We start from the raw sequence: 14,266 nt of genomic DNA, 5'->3' as shown, positions 1-14,266 counted from the left end.
GTGGATTAGGTGGGTGGGTCACAAGGACAAGGTGATTAGATTATGGTTCAGGTCAGGGTCCAGACCCGGCCTATCAATGGGATACAAAACGTACTGTTCAACCTGGTGGAGGTATGCGCTCTACCGAGTGCCGTTCCAGTTTAATCCTGCAATAACAGGTTGTGGTGGCTTTTTTGTAGCCTACACTGACGAGGCTCATGGAAGAGCTACAGCATATAATGGATCAGGTGGCCAAGATAGAGGGCACTCGGGAGAATAATGAACGAGGGGAAGAATGAGGGCAAGGGGAAGACACTGGGGGGGGGGGGGGGGGGGGATGAACAAGAGTGACAAACTCTCAGTAAAAGGAAACTTCACAAACATTTTTCCTCACAAGTAAAAGGAAAAACTGCAAATACAAATTAATGGCGTAAGAAAGTTAATGTAGGTGGAAAGGTTCATGGGGTAGAAAAGATTATGGTTGTGGATAGAGGATGACCTGATATGGTGGTGGTGAAGAGCTGTCTAGAAGCCCTGGAGGAAAGTATGAGATTGAAGAGACAGAGGACGTTTCTTCACTGGTGGGGAGAAGAAATGAAAATGAATGGACGGAAGTGAACCTTGATCCTGGATATAGGTAGATTCACCAGAAAGGAGTTGATGGACCACGTGCACTCACTGCAGAACCCTGGAGGACAGTATCATAGACAAAGAAGAGGTGGGAGTGGATAGGAAGTCACAGCCAAAGGTAATCCTGAGGTCAGGGTGGGCATGGTGAGGGGGAAGATGGGAGGAGTGGGAGGGGGCATGGTGAGGGGGAAGATGGGAGGAGTGGTGTAGGGAGGGTGGGGAGGGGGAGGGGACGAGTGGGGGATTGCATTTCAAAAAATAAATGAATGGTTGTTGAAGGCATGGACGAAAGTTGTGCCATAGGTACCGTGGAAAGGTTGAAGGGACCGAGCGTTTGTGATTTTGACAGGTTTGGGAAAGAAACCTTTTGAAGAAGAAGAACATTACGGATCTTGGCCGGTAGAACTTAGCTTTGATGAACTGTAAGGAGGAACGGCACGAGTTAATATGCGATGTGCTCAGACCCGGAAGTGTTTGTGGGGCAGTTTACTTTGTTAAAGATCTTTATACCAAAACATGGATGTTTATTTGGTTCATTTGTTATTACAGAGGATAAATAAACTACCGAATAAATTTAAATAATCTGGTACATTTGTTTTCTAACAGGGCTTTCCCCGGATCTTCAAAACATGGAGCAGATTCGACGGATTATGCGTCCTACAGATGTTCCCGATACAGGTTGGTTTTTTTCTCTCTCTCTCTTTACATTCATCTCATCTATCTACTTTTCCTCAAACTTGTCGTCCTCCCTCCCATCTCCCTCTTCTCTTCCTCATAAACTGGCGTTATCACCATTTGGCAGATTTACTTTCATTTTCAAAATCGATTCAAATTTTTTTCATCCAAAAAACAGGTAAAGTTAAATTGTGGGAAAACAGGTTTTCAATCTTTTAAGGAAACATGGACTGATGAGGATGTCACGGCCCATGAGGATGTCACGGCCCATGAGGATGTCACGGCCCATGAGGATGTCACGGCCCATGAGGATGTCACGGCCCATGAGGATGTCATGGCCCATGAGGAGGCCAGGAGTAGCTCATCATGCCTGTACTTGACCTCCACTCCACTAATTTAATATATAAATTTATCTTCTATATCCTCACCCTCTTTTTACTATTAACTTGATTTTTGTTTATTTGATGAATAATAAATCAGGTGTATTTATCATTTTCTAAGCCTGGTTAGGATGCTGGCTTAGGATTCTAGGGTGCTGAGTTCAAATCCTGGTCGGTCGATGAATTAACACCAGGTGGGTTGACTCAGCCTGTCATCCTTCCGAGATCGTCAAAATGAGTACCAGCTTGCTGGGATGAATGAGCCATTCGAGTATCCTGCGTCGAAGTAATGCCCCGACCAGGATTGGGCCCAATAGTGCAGAAACTGCTTCGGCAGCCATATGCATCTGATGATGCAGGAGTGGACATCATCATCATCATCATCATCATCATCATCATCATCATCTTCATCGTCGTCGTCGTCGTCGTCGTCATCATCAATCATTTATCATTTTCTTGTTTTGTATTATTCGTGGAGGAAAAGTAAATTTATACATTTCAATCAAACCTACTTGGCAATATTCGCAGGAGTTCTCTGAACTCTTAGTCGTTTTTATTTACCACAAAGGCATTTGGCAACGAGAAATTCTGTCTTGTGGTCTGAGTAATAGGTTTCATCTGACTTCCTCCCTCCGATAACCATTCTATCATTGCATTTTAACGTGAAGGTGATGATGTTGATTCATTAGAAGTACGGATGGTGTTAGGCATGCAACCCATGATCTCTGAGGCATTTTTTAAACAACAACAACAACAGGCATTTTAAGGCCATTTTCCCTGCTAGAGCGGGGGTTAGCCTTGTGGTCCCCATAACAATCTTCTCCATTTTGCCCTATTTTCTGCATCTCTACTTGTTAACCCCCTTGCCCGCATTTCTTCTTCCACCATCTTTAGCCAAGTCTTTCTCGGTCTTCGCCGTCCTCTACCTCCTTCCACATTCATTTCCATCACTCTTCTCAACCAGTCACTTTCATCCTTCCTCAACACATGACCAAACCATCTCAACCTGTTCCTCTTCACAGCATCAATCACAGGCTCTATTCCCATCATTTTTCGCAATTCATCATTTGTCTTCTTCTCTCTCAACGATACTCCGCACATCCATCGAACCATTCACATTTCCACCCTTTCCAACCTTCGTTGCTGCTCAACATTCATTACCCATGTCTCGCTCCCATAAATCATAACACTTCTCACACATGCAGCATACACCTTTCCCTTCAGCTTCAACGACACTCGCCTCCTCATCAGCACGCCACTCAGTTCCCGAAACTCTTCCATGCACATCTCACTCTAGCAACCGTTGCCGAGTCTGATCCACCTTCTCCATTCAGCATGTCTCCGAGGTAGCAAAATGTTTTCACACCTTCCAGCTTCACGCCGTCTCCAAGATCCAACTCAACATTTCCTCCATCTGCAGCTCCCTCTGTGCACACCTTACATTTGAATGTAGCTGCCACACTGGTTAATGACCCTCTCAGACCACTACATTTTTGATGAACCCACTCAGCGCACATTGTACATTGAATGGAGTTCACTCCGACACCCTTCCTGCACACAGCACAGGGCCACTTCCCAGTTCTTTCCACTTCACCACATGCTTTACCACTTGCCATCACCTTCGTCCTTCCGATATTCACCTTCAGACCTTTTGTCTCCATACATTCCTTCCACTTGTTCATCTTTTCCTTCAGTCCATCCATACTTTCCGCAATCAACACCAGATCATCTGCATACAACAACTCCCACGGTAAACCCTCCTTTACTCTCTGAGCCAGCACCTCCATCACAGCTACAAATAGTAGTGGACTTAGTACCGACCCCTGATGCACTCCCACCTTCACCTCAAACTCACCACTGTTCCCGTCCTTCGTCCTTACAGCTGTGCGCACTCTTTTGTACATTGCCATCACCACTCTGATCAAGCATTCCTCCACTCCTAACTTCCTCATTGCCCATGTCAATACTTTGCGTGGAACCCGATCGAATGCTTTCTCCAGATCAACAAACCCAAGAAACAACTTCTTCCTCTTCTCCATGTACTTCTCCTGCAACTCCCTCACAATAAAAAGTGCGTCTGTCGTTCCTCTTCCTGGCATAAATCCAAACTGCATTTCGTCGATCTTCACTTTCTTCCTTATCCTCCTCTCCAACACCCTTCCCAATACCTTCATTCCATGCTTCAATAACTTTATCGCTCGGTACGAGCCACACTCTAGAGGGTCACCTTTGCCCTTGTATAAAGGGACGAGGGTACTCAGTTCCCAATCCACTGGAATGCAGCCTTCTTTCACCGCCAGATTACAGATCTGTCATTCTCTTCACACCCCAACTTCCTGCTGCCTTCAACATATCTCCCACAACTCCCGTCGGCCCTCCCGCTTTTCTACTCTTCATTGCTTTTATCGCTTCCTCAACTTCCTTCTCAGTTATCTTCTCTGCCGGTCCTAAAACTGGGTTACTCTCTCTATGTTGCCATCCCATTCATTCTCTGTATTCAACAGTATTTCCATATATCTTTTCCATCTTCCTTTAATTCCATCTGGGTCCACAACGATTTGTCCCACTTCATCCTTCAAGCAACTCACCCCCATCACATCACACCTCTCTTTCGCTATGTGCTTCGCAATCCTGAATACCGCTCTCTGACCCTCTTCCAAATCCAAGCGTTCTCCAAACATTTTGCTACATGCCTCCTGCGCCTTTGCTACCTCTTTCTTTGCAGCCTTCTTGGCTGCCTTATAACTTTCATGCTCTGCTGTTTCTGCTCCCGTACCCTTCACGTTCTGCCACTCCTTGAACTTCTTCCTCTTCTTGTCAGTCCTCTTTCCAACTTCATCATCCCACCACCATGTTTCCGAGTGCCTCGGTGGTCCTTTTGTCCATCCACATACCTCACCAACGGCTCCCAACAGACTATCTTTCATTGACATCCAACCACGTTCAAGCTCAACCACATCATCCTCTACCCTACTCAGCCTCTCTTTTAATGCCTCCCTCACTGTCACCTCTTTCAACCTCCACACCTTCATTCTCAGTTGGTACTTCACCCGCCGAGCTCTCCTCACACCTTTCACCATTATGTCGCAGACAACCAAGTGGTGCTGTGAAACAGCCTCCTCCCCCGGGATCACCTTTGTGTCCCGGAGGTGCCCCCTATCTTGCCTACGCACCATCAGGTAGTCAACGGTTGTCGTCGACCCACCTGACGTGTATGTAACAAGCTTATTATCCTCTTTCTGGAACTGAGTATTACAAATCAACAAATCAGCTCCATCAGCAAACTCCAAAATCCTTTCACCTTCTCCATTTCTCACACCATATCCGCAACCCCCATGAACTCCCTCAAAACCGTCCATACTCCTTCCCACATGTCCATTTAGGTCTCCTCCCACCACAACAACTTCCTCATCTTTCACGTTTTCCATCAGCTTCTCTATCGCACACCAGAACTTGTCCTTCTCTTCATCGCTCCGACCAACCTGCGGAGCATATCCCGAGATGACATTCCCAAAAGAACCATGACAATTACATTTTTTTAACGTTTAAAAAAATTTGTTTTGTCAATTCATCTTCGCCAACATCTTGCATTGCACCACACAGGTGTGCCGTCCCTTAGTCGAATGTATCCCGTCTACTGGCATTAGCAGGTGTATATTAAAAATCCCGCAATGCCTTGCGTGGTGTATGCAAATTATAGCCAGAACCCTGGACAAATTCCAAATTCATGCCATAACCAGCTACAATGAAAAGTCAGCCCTGGTCAGCTGGTTTGTGAAAAAACTTGGACCAAAAACTTGATACTACCCCATCAGGACTGATGATCTGAACAGATATGCAGACTGTTATTGAATATTCACTAATACACCTTTGAAAGGTGACCAGAAAAAGTAATAAAATTAATGCTGTAATCCCACATGACTCCACAAGTAGGTGGGATTAATTGGGGCCTTTGAAGTAGTGGTGGATCTTAGCCAGCATCTTGATAAAGTTGAGGATTCTGCTCTCATGTCTAACACTTTTGGTGATTGCTTTTGGCAATCCACTTCCTGATCTGTTATTTGTAAAACTAGAATCTGTACTTAGCCTGCCAACTCACACTCTCACTTTGTCTCGACATAAAGACCGTCTCGACAACCCTCCTATCTACTTTCTCAACAATCCTCTCGAAGTTCTGTCACTCAAGCTTTTGGGCCTCGCTATCAGCTGTGATCTTTTCTGGGAAAACCACATTTCCAAGGTGGCCTCCAAAGCCAGTCGCCGATAAATGGCCCAGTCAAAGTCCAGACTTGAACCCAATTGAACATTTATGGCGAGACTTAAAGATTGCCGTTCATCGTCGATCCCCATCAAACTTGGCAGAACTAGAGCAATTTTCACGTGAAGAATGGGCAAAGATTTCACCATCTCGCTGTGCAAACCTGGTAGAGACCTAGACCCACCCAAAAAGACTCATAGCTTCCATCCAAAATGTGCTTCCACCAGGTACTGACCCAACAATTTACTCATACTTTTATAACCCGTGAATTTTGATTCGTACATGTTTTTTTAAGGTATTCCTGACATGTGACCTCCTTCAACTATAACAGTGTTTAGTTTGATCCCTTCAGTTATGAATAAAAAAGTTCATTTGGAAAAACTGTTTCTACTTAATTCGTAATTCATCTAATTGTGGTATTATTGGGAGGGGGTGAATACTTCTGCAGGCCAAAAATGAAGTAAACCTTTAAATATCGTGGTAGTTACGTTCCTGGAAAAGGCCACAATAGTTAAAACCACATTAGTTAAAACCAATGTCCTATTGGAAAAGGGGGCTCAGTTCCTGGGCTTTGGGAAAATATACAGGAAGGTGGGCGGCATCCAAAAATAAACACGTCATAATTAAAATAAACATGTAAATTAAATAAATCTAGTATAAAATTAACAAAAACACGAGACTTTTACCTTTTTTAAATTTAATCTAAAACAACGAGGTGATTTTTTTTTTACAAAATAGTGAAGTGAGTGAAGGTAAAAATATCACATACTGTACTCTGCTGTAAATAGAAAGCACAAGATTTAGCTCGGAATGATGCTGATGCTGTTGGAGCGGGGAGCGGGATTCGTCGATCGGAAGAGCTGCATTGGTTTTACGATGAAGTCGCTTGCTGCATTGCCACATATGAGATGGGTAAGACAATCCTACGCCACCTTGAACCCCAGAGCAGATCTTTCCTGCTAAGACAGGAAGGTATGAGATGGCATCCTCTTCCAGAATAATCCTGTCTCGTTGGCATTAAAGACCTGCTCCGGCATAAATCCTTCCGCCTCGATTGGGTTTCATGACCTTACCGTGGGTAGTTCGCAGAGTCATGGTCTGCCGATGCTGCTTCGCCCACTAATTTGACATTATGGAGGTCGGATCTCCTTATGAAGTTTTCAAACCAGCCCTTGCTGGCGTTCAACTTGTGGGTGGCAGTGATGCATGAACTGAAGTCTTCGGCCCCTGGGGCCTTGTGGAAATGTTTGTAAATTCTCAATGATTTCTCCCCCGGATCACTGGTCTACTCAAAGGCACCTTTTCTGTGTTTGGTCCTTGATCCAAAAATTAAGGGCTTTTCCATCCTTTCAATATGAGGATGATGGGATTGGAATAACACCTTTTGCTTTGCGGAGTGCTAGCATAAAACTTGCACTGATATTTGACTCACTTTTACGGATATACTGCACAATCGATTCATTGATCCCGTAATGGCGGCCCACAGATGCCATACTCTCTCTCACCTCCAGCCAACCTAACGACTTGATTTTTTGCCCAACATCATAACATTCCCTGCCTTTTGGAATAATTAATTTTGTCCATCGTTTTACATTTGCGCAGCATTATTAACGGTGCGCAACAAACAAGAAAGGCTTGTAATGCGAGATAATCATCGACACGGACGCAAACGATGACTCGTCTCAGCTCAAAAACCACAATTGGTCGAAATGAAGTTCTGCGATAACGAAATCGGAACGCACTAGGTTGCCTGCGATTGGTCAAAATCCACGATATTTCAAAATAGTGGTATTAAAGGGTTTACTGTACTGTAACGAGCTACTTCTGCCACTATTTTGTGATGTGATCTAGACCCGTCCACCTTTTGTAACAGGTATGTTGTCGGTCAGGCTTAGGCCTCACGATGGGACAAACAGTCTGATTATCCAAATTTGAAGCCCTGTGATGGGAACCTCATGCCTAACGGGCTTTGCTACCCTCGACGCACTTCCCTCCAAAATGAAAGTGCAAAATGCGACACCCACTTCACTTAAGAAGGAATTGAATAATCTTCTATATTTATGTAATAAAGTTTTTGTCTGTTTGTCTGCACGCGCTAATCTCCTGAACGGTGAAAGATAGGAGGAAACCTCTGAAACAAAAAATGTTGGGACGGGCCCCAGGAAGGTTTTAGGCTAGGTGGCGAGGCCGGTCGAGGCCGCTTCGGCCGGGCTGGGCCCATTTCGCAATTAAAAGCTGAGCTGAATTATAGTAGTCAATCTTCTACGGCCGCGAATAAAAGCTGAATTATAGTAGTAAATTCATTCAAAAAGTACTAAAAATGTCGGGACGGGCCCCGGAAAGGTTATAGGCTAGGTGGCGAGGCCGGTCGAGGCCCACCTCGGCCGGGCTGGGCCCATTTCGCAATTAAAAGCTGAGCTGAATTATAGTAGTCAATCTTCTACGGCCGCGAGTAAAAACTGAATTATAGTAGTAAATTCATTCAAAAAGAGCTAAAAATGTCGGGACGTGCCCCGGAAAGGTTATAGGCTAGTGGCGAGGCCGGTCGAGGCCCACCTCGGCCGGCTGGGCCCATTTCGCAATTAAAAGCTGAGCTGAATTCTAGTAGTCATTCTTCTACGGCCGTGAGTAAAAGCTGAATTATAGTAGTAAATTCATTCAAAAAGAACTAAAAATGTCGGGACGTGCCCCGGAAAGGTTATAGGCTAGGTGGCGAGGCTGGTCGAGGCCCACCTCGGCCGGCTGGGCCCATTTCGCAATTAAAAGCTGAGCTGAATTCTCGTAGTCATTCTTCTACGGCCGTGAGTAAAAGCTGAATTATAGTTGTAAATTCATTCAAAAAGAACCCGGGCAATGCCGCGTGCTTTCGGCTAGTAATTAAATAAATGCAAAACAGTGGTTTCAATCAACATGCAGGTGTCAGGAAGTTTGGTAAATACATTTTCCACAAAGACCGCGGGCACATATTTGCAATGGAGCCCAATGGAAGGCTACATATAACAACTCTTAGCACAAACCATGGCCACGGGAAACATGCTTAGGGCAGAATAAAAAAAAGCAATAAAGCAGTAGCAGGTACGTCCCTTTCTTTGTGGTGTGGAAGATTGTGGCTGTTTGGTGTTGTGTGCTCAGGGTAGGCCTTGGCCGCACAAGTCAGGCGGGAAGTGAGAGCCGGCGTGTGCCGGGGGAACCCGTGCTGTCTTTTCAGAATAAAAGCTCGGCCTGGGGGATATTGATTTTTAAAAAAATATATATATTTGATATTGATGGTTTTTGCTGGTTGATTATTGTCTCTCCAAATATCTATGATATAGCGATATATCGACATTGCACAATGACTTATGCTAACTTAGCGTGACCATCCGGCGGTGATAGCTGGTGCTTGTGAGTTCCATACTGTTGTGGTTTATATAACCCTGTTGATGACCCTGTGTACAATATCTTGAAGATCGAGCTGATAATCACCATTTAATCTGTCCTGAAATTGATGTAAAGATGTTGGTGTGCTCTCATTGAAAGCTGTGTTTGTGTCATTGTCAAACACATCGTCATATTAACAGTTATTTTCGAACATGAATTGCACTTTTACAGAGCCTCTGTGGTCCGATATCGGACTTCATCGATCTATGCTGTATAATCTAAACTAATACTATGATAGTACGATTACTGCTATAATAAAAATATTATAATAATGACCAAACGCACTACACAGCTTGCTCCATGCTCACCATCCTCTCGGTCCTTCCCTCCCCGGGACTGCTTGCGCCCCACCTTTCTATGCTCGAGCCGGAGAGCCTGAGAGAAACATTGTCCAGGCCTCGGTGTTCCGTGGCATGCAGGAGTGTTCAGCAATTGCAGGGGAGGGGTGGGAGAAAGTGAGCAAAGAGTGGGGACAAAATCGGAAACCCACGGGATATGTGGCCCGCTGCACTTTTATCTTTCAATTGTTGTCTTGCACACAAAATGTACATGTGGGCTATACACGAAAGACGTGCGCAGTATGGTCGCTTACATGGGGATTACAAAACAAAAAGAGGGTTCATACTCCCCCCCCCTCACCCCTTGTGCACATTTCAGTACATTTCTACAGTTGCTGAAGCCTACAACCTGCTCATGCACTTACCTTTCACAGAGGAAAGCAATGGCTCGAACTTGTTTTGTTTTTACTTGCAAAGATTAGGATGCAGGTGTTGTTATTGCCCGAGTTTGCAAATTACTCCCCTGGCATATTGTCTTTCTGTATACACTGTGCTTGGAAGTTTTCTATCGAGTGCAGTTCGGATGGTGGTAACATTTTCCAAATCCATCTTGCTCGTTTCTTCTTCCTCTTTGTCGCAGGTTTGTTGTGTGACCTCCTGTGGTCAGATCCTGACAAGGACGTCCAGGGATGGGGTGAAAACGATCGTGGTGTCTCTTTCACTTTTGGTGCTGATGTCGTCAACAAGTTCCTAAACCGCCATGATCTGGACCTCATCTGCCGTGCTCACCAGGTTCGTTCTCAAAATCCGCTGCAACGCACCACGCTGGCTTTTGACTTCACATTGTCCTGTAATTGTAAGATTATATGATCCGTTTTGTAAACTTTTGGTGGGTGTACCAACAGGTTGTCGAGGATGGTTACGAGTTTTTTGCCAAGCGACAGCTGGTGACGCTCTTCTCTGCACCAAACTATTGTGGAGAATTTGATAATGCTGGTGCCATGATGAGCGTAGATGAAACGTTAATGTGTTCCTTTCAGGTATGTGCCTGACTTAGGAGAAGTGAGATGACAATATTGAGAGTACAGTATCGTTATGTTGGTTAATGAACATCTGTGATAGTAAGGAACATTAAATAGTTAAAAGCATGTTGGGTAAATGTTCTCATCTGCTGTACTGGGGATCTTCACACCATTTTATCTTGGAGGTACTTCATCGGACTTCCTGTTAAATCGAGCCGACGTGCTTTTGTGTTCCTGCTTTCCAGGTTGATGGTGCAACGTCTTTGGTGTTTTACCTTTTAATGGTCCAGTTGGTATAATTCTTGGCACGTTGAGAAAAAGGACGTGTTGTATTTTCGATCGAGAACACTTTGTTCTATCGATAATGAATGTGGAGTTGTTTTTTGGTGAGCTGTCCTGCTTCATTGAACAACATCAATGTGCCTTATGGACTGAGAATTTGGTTGCCAAGGAAGCAGTTGACTCTGAAATGCATGGATTCTGCATCTTAGAGACGGAATTGGGAGGGAACGGTGTCCAATAATTAATTGATTTATTGCGTATTGAAAGACATCTTCGAAACGTGTTCAGATTCTAAAGTAGAATGAAGAATTAGTCTTGCTCTTTTGAAGGTTACTGTCCATTTGTGTCAGTGGATAGGTAGAATGGTAGATGGAATCAACAAAACGCTGATCAAGGTATGCTTTCCGCCATGGGAAGCTGATCTTTCGAGCATTCCTGAAGACCCTTTGTTGGAGCCCCCCAAAAATCCCGTTCTCTAACCATCCCAGAAATATGATCCTCGAGTTATATCTAAAGTGTCACTGTGTGTGGGTGTTAAAACAACAATTTCACCTATGTTGCTATGCAGTGCATTCACAAAGTATTCAGACCCCTTCACTTTTTTCACATTTTGTTATGTTGCAGCCTTATGCTGAAATCGTTTAAATTCATTTTTCCCTCATCAATCTACACTGAATACCCCAGAATGACAAAGAGAAAACAGGATTTTAGAAAGTTTTGCAGATTTATTAAAAATAAAAAACTGAAATATCACATTGACATAAGTATTCAGACCCTTAACTCAGTACTTAGTTGAAGCACCTTTGGCAGCGATTACAGCCTCGAGTCTTCTTGGGTATGACACGGCAAGCTTTTGCACACCTGTATTTCGGGATTTTCTGCCATTCTTCTCTGCAGAACCTCTCAAGCTCTGTCAGGTTGGATGGGGACCGTCGGTGGACAGCCATTTTCAGGTCTCTCCAGAGATGTTCGATTGGGTTCAAGTCAGGGCTCTTGCTGGGCCACTCAAGGACCTTCACAGAGTTGTCCCGAAGCCACTCCTGTGTTGTCTTGGCTGTGTGCTTGGGGTCATTGTCCTGTTGGAAGGTGAACCGTTGGCCCAGTCTGAGGTCCTGAGCGCTCTGTTTCAGGTTTTCATTAAGATTATATCTGTACTTTGCTCCGTTCATTGCTCCCTCAACCCTGACCAGTCCCCCAGTTCCTGCTGCTGAAAAACACCCCCATAGCATGATGCTGCCACCACCATGCTTCACCGTTGAGATGGTATTGGGCAGGTGATGAGCGGTGCCTGGTTTCCTCCAGACATGACGCTTAGAATTTAGGCCAAACAGTTCAATCTTGGTTTCATCAGACCACAGAATCTTGTTTCTCACAGTCTGAGAGTCTTTCAGGTGCTTTTTTGCAAACTCCAAGCGGGCTTTCATGTGTCGTTCACTGAGGAGAGGCTTCCATTTGGCCACTGTGCCATAAAGCCCAGATCGGTGGAGTGTTGCAGTGATGGTTGCCCATCTGGAAGTTTCTCCCATCTCCACACAGGATCTTTGGAGTTCAGCCAGAGTGACCATCGGGTTCTTGGTCACCTCTCTTACCAAGGCTCTTCTCCCCCGATTGCTCAGTTTGGCCGGGCGGCCAGCTCTAGGAAGAGTCCTGGTTGTTCCAGCACTTCTTCCATTTAAGAATTATGGAGGCCACTGTGCTCTTTGGAACCTTCAATGCAGCAGAGATTTTTTTGTGGGCTTCCCCAGATCTGTGCCTCGACACAATCCTGTCTCTGAGCTCTGCAGGCAGTTCCTTCGACCTCATGGCTTGGTTTTTGCTCTGATATGCATTGTCAGCTGTGATACCTTATATAGACAGGTGTGTACCTTTCCAAAGCATGTCCAATCAATTGAATTTACCACAGGTGGAATCCAATCAAGGGGTAGAAACGTCTCAAAGATGATCAAGAGAAATGGGAGGCACCTGAGCTAAATTTCAAGTGTCATAGCAAAGGGTCTGAATACTTATGTCAATGTGATATTTCAGTTTTTTCTTTTTAATAAATTTGCAAAACGTTCTAAAATCCTGTTTTCTCTTTGTCATTCTGGGGTATCGAGTGTGGATTGATGAGGGAAAAAATGAATTTAAACGATTTCAGCATAAGGCTGCAACATAACAAAATGGGAATAAAGTGAAGGGGTCTGAATACTTTCTGAATGCACTGTATGTATTCCCTTAAAATATTTCAAAAAAGTCGAGCTACATTCAAAATACACCGCCCCCATGCCAAATAAATAAATAACGTATCCTCCAGCGCTCGACATTGCCAGGGTGCCTCGGGCGCCCGGTGATGCCGCCTTGCTTGCAGCACATAGAGACGGAATTGGGAGGGAGAGGTGTACAATAATTAATTGATTTATTGCATAATTAAAATAAATAAATAGTAATCGTAAAATAATTATTTTAAAATACAAGAAAACAAACACGACATAATAAAAATAACTGAAGGTGTTGACTTGACCGCTGTCAATGGTATTTCTGCAAATGGTGAGTCCCCGGTGTTGGTGGAACCCCATTCCCCCTCCCTCCAAGGTATTGATGCTGGTGAGTCATCGCTAACAACTCCACTCCAGCCAATCGGAGCCAGGGATAGTGGTGACTGAGTCAACCAATGGGTGTTCAGAGTACCAATTACGTCATGACTGATGAACCATTTGGTGTCACTCTTACATAGACATGCTTTAAAATGCATGATCTCTCACCTTTTCCGTTCTCTTGCTGTGAAATACCTTGAGGAGTACAGCACGAAAAGCTTCAGTTATTCTTATTATGGTGTGCTTGTTTTCTTGTATATTAAAATTCTGTGGTACCAAACATCTGTTTAAATAATTATTTCTTAATCAATTGGCGAATAGCATACCTAAACCACCCCGTTTCATCCGAATATGTAAGTTTTTGAAAATTCATTAATCATTTAATCAAAAAATTAAACAATTAATGGATTAATTAATTAATTAATTAATCAAAAATACCCTTTGCAGCCAAATCACTTGGTCATTGTCGTGTCCAAATAGCAGCTTCCTTGCTCAAAAGGTGCCTGAGATAATTCCCAGATAAGAAAGAAAATAAATAAGTACTTCATAAATCGATAATAATTAAGTAATTAATTGATTAATCAAAATTAAAAACATTTTTGCCAAAGCACATGCTCACTATTGTGCTGAAAATTCAGCTTCCTAGCTCAAAGGATGGCTGAGATATCGCCCGGATAAACAAACAAGAAAACAAGAAATATGTCATGCATAGCATGATACTTGTGAGATCCAAAGAATAAGTTGTTGACCTTTGGCCTATGTAAACCTT

The 14,266-nt window shown here is 44.0% G+C and overlaps 1 protein-coding gene across 3 annotated transcripts in view; it reads left to right on the top strand.

The window, feature by feature from the left end:
- Positions 1–14,266, top strand: part of LOC137412346 (serine/threonine-protein phosphatase PP1-beta catalytic subunit) — a 58,288-nt gene that overhangs the window by 28,614 nt on the left and 15,408 nt on the right. For all 3 annotated transcript variants that reach the window (XM_068097610.2, XM_068097609.2, XM_068097611.2), the window contains exons 5-7: positions 1,216–1,287; positions 10,261–10,412; positions 10,526–10,660. In XM_068097610.2, the coding sequence (XP_067953711.1) occupies positions 1,216–1,287; positions 10,261–10,412; positions 10,526–10,660 (359 nt within the window). The remainder of the gene's footprint in view (positions 1–1,215; positions 1,288–10,260; positions 10,413–10,525; positions 10,661–14,266) is intronic.

The sequence above is a fragment of the Myxine glutinosa genome, chromosome 11 (genome assembly GCF_964187855.1).
Source record: "Myxine glutinosa chromosome 11, kmMyxGlut1.1, whole genome shotgun sequence".
In the NCBI taxonomy this organism is placed as follows: Eukaryota; Metazoa; Chordata; class Myxini; order Myxiniformes; family Myxinidae; genus Myxine; species Myxine glutinosa.
The sequence above is the reverse complement of the archived record's forward strand: the minus strand, read 5'-3'. Positions and strand labels throughout refer to the sequence as shown.